The sequence below is a fragment of the Salvia hispanica genome, chromosome 1, assembly GCF_029641045.1.
Source record: "Salvia hispanica isolate PSC_SH4W2 chromosome 1, Shi_PSC_v1, whole genome shotgun sequence".
Lineage (NCBI taxonomy): Eukaryota > Viridiplantae > Streptophyta > Magnoliopsida > Lamiales > Lamiaceae > Salvia > Salvia hispanica.
The window spans coordinates 5,957,802-5,964,277 of NC_142692.1; the positions used below are offsets into that span (position 1 = coordinate 5,957,802).

General features: G+C 32.6%; 1 protein-coding gene across 2 annotated transcripts; it reads left to right on the forward strand.

Moving 5' to 3' along the window:
* The first annotated feature begins 3,517 nt into the window (after positions 1–3,517).
* On the forward strand, positions 3,518–5,450 carry LOC125218978 (cytochrome P450 76T24-like). Of its 2 annotated transcripts, XM_089056054.1 has the most exons (3): positions 3,518–4,154; positions 4,236–4,412; positions 4,525–5,450. In XM_089056054.1, the coding sequence occupies exons 1-3, from the start codon at positions 3,549–3,551 to the stop codon at positions 5,137–5,139; spliced, it is 1,398 nt and encodes a 465-aa protein (XP_088912180.1). In that variant the 5' UTR covers positions 3,518–3,548; the 3' UTR covers positions 5,140–5,450. The 2 variants fall into 2 exon arrangements, with proteins under 2 accessions (XP_088912180.1, XP_047976768.1); XM_048120811.2 differs by having other exon boundaries at positions 3,518–4,412.
* The last annotated feature ends 1,026 nt before the right edge of the window (positions 5,451–6,476 follow it).

Consider the following 6,476-nt stretch of genomic DNA (forward strand, 5'->3'; position numbering starts at 1 on the left):
TTAGGAGAATTATTTTGGTTTTATAATTAATATTATTAAACTAATTTTATTTTTAGTCTAGAAAAATTATCAAGCTTTAATCACACACAACTTTAGCATATCATTTTTTATTTTATCGAAAATTTGTTTGAAGAAAAATGCTCCGCATAGAATATTTTCCAATTCATAAATTTATGTAAAATTAAATTTATAATCGCCGTAGCTCAGAACTAAACAAGTTCAAAACTAATTCTAATTCAATAATGTCCTACGTGAGCGAAAATTTTCACGCATATATGCATACACTTATTCCGTAAAAAACTAAACTTCCTCTGTCTCAATATAGTTGAAGTATTTCTTTTAGATACGTAGTTGAGTATGAAGGGAGAAAAATATGAGAAAGAAAGAGCCCAACTAATGGTTTTCCCAAAAACAAACGAGATTTGTTTTAATACTTCCATAAATTTTGGAGAGGTATACATTACATTTTACTTGGGCAAATTATCCATACTGAATACTAATAGATTTAATATTGAAAAAAGTGAAAATAACAATAATTTTAGCTCATATTATTCATGTGCCTTAATAATAGAAACTATTTCTATTTTGGCAGGTCCCTAGTTAAAGTGTTAAACACATAAACTTTGGATATTTTTATTTTAGGACGTGAAACCCACCATTCACTAACACTATTTTCACTATCTTTTTTTTTCCTCTCTCTTAATTTACCAATTGTGCATTATAATTTGTGGCGTTTCAAAAGTTTCTGTTTTTCGTGGACGGAGGTAGTATTACGTAGTTTTAATATAAATCGCTAAGGTCATGCTTGATATAATGGAATGGTAGAATGAAATGTGATTCCTACTTTCATTCTTTTTGTTTGCTTGATATGATGAAATGAATAAAGGAATTGATGAAATTGGAAAGGAAATTTAAAGAAATTTTAACATTTCATTCAAATATATATATCTCCGTTCCATTTCATATCATTATAACAAGTACTATGTCCTAACAGGTTTGATAACAAAACTGAAAAAACTCGATCACAATTCCTAGGTTTGATAACAAAACTGAAAAAACTCGATCACAATTCCATTCACATTACTGTGTGTGTATCTAGTAGTAAAAAACAAAGGGGTGCAATTTGTACTCCAAAAATAATGAAATTAGTAGTAGTATATTAAGATTCCATAACTAACTGGTAGTATTATTCTTGTCTGGTGGTTGAAGAATGCATTTTCATAATGCAAGCATGGGTACGATTCTGTGTCAGAGCATTTTCAATTATTTGCACTAAACATAAATTTATTTTAATATAAGGGTCCATTAAATAGTGATTTTATTCTAACAATTTACAACTAAATTCAAACCTAAAAGGATATTCTACGAGAATATACTACATTTTTTTGAGTAGAAAATGAGTCTCACTTCATTAGAGATATTCATTAGAGAGAAAATAATTTTTAAAAATAAGAAATACTATATTTTTGTGAGATCCATTAAAAAAGAAAAAGTGTGTAGTATAATAAAATGCCAACACGATAGGAAGAAAAATAGGGATTGAGCGAATTTATAGGCGCTACCGTAAATGGCCTAACCATATCCTTTAACGAATTACTAGTTTAGAATTTTAGATGATCGAGAAAGTAGGTCCGTTAAATATTTTGGTGTCCGTTAAATATTTTGGTTCGCCTATTACGAATTACAATCACAACGAATATGAAATTTAATACTAGCACACAAACTATATATGTATTTTAATATCTTACTAAAAATGATATTGATATGTTTAATAGTGTACACATATGAAAATCATATTTATTGAGAAATTATTATTTTACGTAAGTAAGGTTGCGTTAGTGTGCTAACTAATTTACAGTAATAACTAGTAATTTTCAATTCTGTGTATTAAAATTATCAACATAAATACATAATTATATCAATACAACATGTAAATTTAAATATCAACACAAAGACACAAGTTTATCGAGTGTTGATATTTTTAACATACAAAATTGATATTAGCTATTATATTAGTTATTACTGTAAATTAGTTAGTATATATATTATGTGTAATAAAATGCAAACTTATATATTATACAAACTCAAAACTCCTCAACACAACTTCAACACAGTTCAATACAATATCAACATAGTGTAAAATTTCAAGATTTTAATGTCAACACAGTATCAACACAACATCAATCATTGACTACCGTTGAAATTCTATTGACATTTTCCTGTTGATGTTTTTTTGTGATCTTTTGACATTTTATAATGGTCCAGATCATAGTTTTGAGTTTGTATAATATTTAGAGTTTTCATTTGATCACATCCCTTGTATAATTTGTGTATTTATGCAATGTGTGTGTTATGGGTGCACTATGGCAATGTATGTAGTGTGTGTGAAGTTGGGTATGTGTGTTACATATGTGTTTAGTTTAGTGTGTGCATTTTATTCGATTTCAATCATATGTTATTTGTAGTCACTAAACATAGAAATAATATATAAAGAATAATAATTGTAATTCCCTTTGTATTCACGTACTTACCAAGAACAAGAATGAAATGCAATTGTCATTCCATTTTTTTTTTCAGTTCATGTCCATAATCATTTTATTCTCTCCTTATTGCATTCCATCGTACCAAAAAGTCAAAAACGATCTAATAACCTTATTAATTCTCTTAATATTAGGTTAGTTAAAGGATTAGTGGGCTAGCCTATATACTCGTTTTTATTGATTAGTAAAACTAATACTATTAATTACTGTAATACAGTATGTTAACAAGTTATAATTCATTATACAACTAACAAAAACACGTTTAGATAAATAGTACTAGTAATTAATAAAATATAGAAAAAAAGAGAAAAAATATTGAATTTTTAAACTAAAAATTGTTGTAATTATTCATGACACTTTCAAGTCAAAATTTGCCATTATTAGAGCTATCTTCAACCATACGCCAAAACTCATTTTTTTGGTGTAGACAATTTCTCCAACCGTACATCAAACCCAAATCCATTTTTGGGGTTTTCAATGGAATAACATCAAATATGGTGTTATTGCAAAATATTTGTGAGACAAAAACTCAAAAATAGTGTAAAATTTGAATATGAAGTAAATGATTGGAATAAAACTAATTTTTTATATGACGTATATTCAAAAATGAGTTTGAGTTTGTCGTAAATGATTGGAGATGGCCTTATAAAGTGCTAGAAATTCGCAAAATTGAATTATGGTCCTAGTAAAAATTTAAAGCCCACTTAATTGCATGGCCCATATTGAGTGAGGGACCACTACAACGTTCAATTGCTTGGCCCATCAAATACAGTCAACTAAATTCAGTAAAAATTTAAAACCACTTAATTGCATGGCCCATATTGGAGAGCTATAGTTTTAAAAATTAATGATTTTAGATGTAATATTGGAATTTTGGAAATAAAGCAAGTGAAGCAGCCCTACAGATATTATTGCAAAATATACAAATACGTTACATGTAATTATTTTTATATATAAAAATTTTACTCAGCAAATTTTTATAACTATAGATCAAACTTCAATTTAGGCATGGATTTTTTAACATCTTCGGTCATCCTAGCATCCATTGCATGGATATGCGTGCTGATTTCCCGGGCCCAAAAAGTATCGAAACTTCCTCCGGGCCCGTATGGGCTCCCGATCATTGGCAACATCCTCCAACTCGGGCCCAAACCCCACCACTCCCTCGCCAAACTATCCCAGAAATACGGGCCCGTGATGTCGCTGAAGCTGGGCAGCATCACAACCGTAGTTTTCTCCTCAGCTGAAACCGCCAAACTCGTGCTTCAAACACACGACTCTTCCTTCTCCAGCCGAAGCGCCCCGGTGGCATCGAAAGCCCTCCGCCACGACGAGTTCTCCGTGGGGTGGCTGCCCGCCGGAAGCCAGTGGCGGAAGCTGCGGAAGATATGCAAAGAGCAGATGTTTTCGGCTCCACGGCTTGACGCCAGCGAGGATCTCAGGAGAGAGAAGCTGCAGAAGCTGCGCGATTACCTGGCGGAGCGGTGCGAGCGCGGCATCGCCGTGGACTTAGGAGAGGCGGCTTTCACAACGACGCTGAATCTGATGTCGGCGTCGCTGTTCTCGGCGGAGTTCGCGCGGTTCGATTCGGAATTGTCGCAGGAGATGAAGGAGGTTATCTCGAGAGTCGTAAAATCCGTCTCCACGCCCAATTTAGCCGATTATTTTCCGGTGCTGAAAGCAGTTGATCCGCAGGGAATTTTCAAGGAAACGGAGCTTAATGTTGGAAAGCTGTTTGCTAAATTGGATGAGATAATCGACGAGAAACTGAGATCGGGGGGCGACAAACGAGATTTGGTGGAAGCGCTTCTTGAAATCAACCGAACTGATGAAGCTCTACTTAGCCGAGACGACATAAGACATCTCCTTTTGGTACGCTCATTTTTATCAATAATTAAACTACTAGTTTTGTATGTTACGTATCTTGTTTTGTATTAACGAGTGTGAGTTCTTAACGTTAACAAACAACAACAATGGTATGCAGGATCTGCTTGTAGCAGGAACCGATACGACTTCAGGGACAGTGGAATGGACGATGACAGAACTGATACGCAACCCTCAAAAAATGGCCAAGCTCAGAAACGAAATAAGGAGCTTCATGTCTGAAAATGGGAAGCAACAAGTTCAAGAATCAGACATCCCACTCCTGCCATATCTGCAGGCAGTGGTGAAAGAAAACTTCAGGCTACACCCCGCAAACCCCTTCCTAGTACCCCACAAAGCCAATTGCGATGTGGAAATTAGCGGCTACATCGTACCAAAAAATGCCCAGATTTTCGTCAATTTGTGGGCGAGTGGGAGAGATTCCAAAATCTGGAGGAATCCAAATGAGTTCTTGCCGGAGAGATTCTTGAACGAGAATAACAACGTAGATTTTAAAGGCAGAGATTTTGAGCTGATTCCATTTGGCTCGGGAAGAAGAATGTGCCCCGGATTGCCGTTGGCCGATCGGATGGTGCATCAAATGTTGGTGACATTTGTGGGAAATTATGATTGGAAACTTGAAAATATGAAGCCAGAAGAAATGGACATGAATGAGAATTTCGGAGTTACTCTTGAAAAGGCGATACCTCTCAAAGCAATTCCCATCAAAGTGTGAGACTATGTGTCGACAAACATAGAATATAAAAGTGTAGTACTCCTTCCGTCCCATTCAAGATGACCACCTTTCCTTTTTTGTTTGTCCCTGTCAAGATGACCACTTTCTAATTTTGGAAATAACCTCCTCTTTGCTCCCTCCTCATTAAAATAATTCAACTACATTTTTTCTCTCTACTTTATTCCATCTAACAACACTTCCTAAAATCACGTGCTACTCAAGAATGTGGTCATCTTGAGTGGGACAGAAAGAGTATAATGAGTGCATATGTTATAATGTTTTCACAATATAATCTAGAAAACTCTATATTACTTTTGGTGGTGTTGTTTATTGTTATTGTTATTTTTGTTTTATAATAAATAAGTATATTAAAATAATTTTTATTTTAATCTAGAATAACTATCGAGCCTTGATCAGACAACTTTAGCATATAATTTTTTTTATTTAACAGAAATTTGTTTGGAGAAAAATACTATAATTATCTACGTTTCCAGAAGTCCAATTTACCTCTTTCCACTTTAGGTAAATAAAACCACCATTTAATTAAATCATTGCACTCACGTTATATTAAATATTCAATATATAAAAGTGATGTCTAAATCCACTAACTCATTTCTCTAATTTTTTCATAATGAATCAAATAATTTATTATAACTCGTACTAAATTAAAATAAGATTATAATCGACTGACGGAAGAGAGAGCACTAAAAAAACAATAATATTAGACATGGGCCTCGATATCATGACCGCAAAGGACCCAACTAATGTTTTTCCCAAAAATAAATGAGATCTTTTACTACGAGATCTGGACCGCAATATCATGACCAGAAAAGGCCCCACTAGTATATTCCCAAAAATATAGTATGTGATTTTTTAATACTATTTGTATCACGCTTATGTATAAATTAATATATTTTTAACATATTGATGTTCAATTTTAAATTAATTAAACAAATTAGAATCAATATTAACCATGAACAATACGAGTAATAATTTTAGTTATATGAGAATCAAAAATCTATACAAATCAAACATTGAAGCATAATAAATTTGAAACAAATCATATAATATAATGTTTAAACATTAAATCATGGAGTATGAAGATAAAAATCTATCACAATAAAGAATTAAACACAATGAATAATTACTCATCAATTTTAAAACTTCTTTATACACTACTTTAACTTAAAATTAAAATCAATCTCATCATTATAAACTAAAACCTTCAATTCTTCACAATTTGTCACTCTTCAAAAGAACTCGTAGGTAAAGCTACCGGCCTCACCTAAAACTACAATAAAAATAAGGAACAAAATCAATTTGCAATGCACAAAATT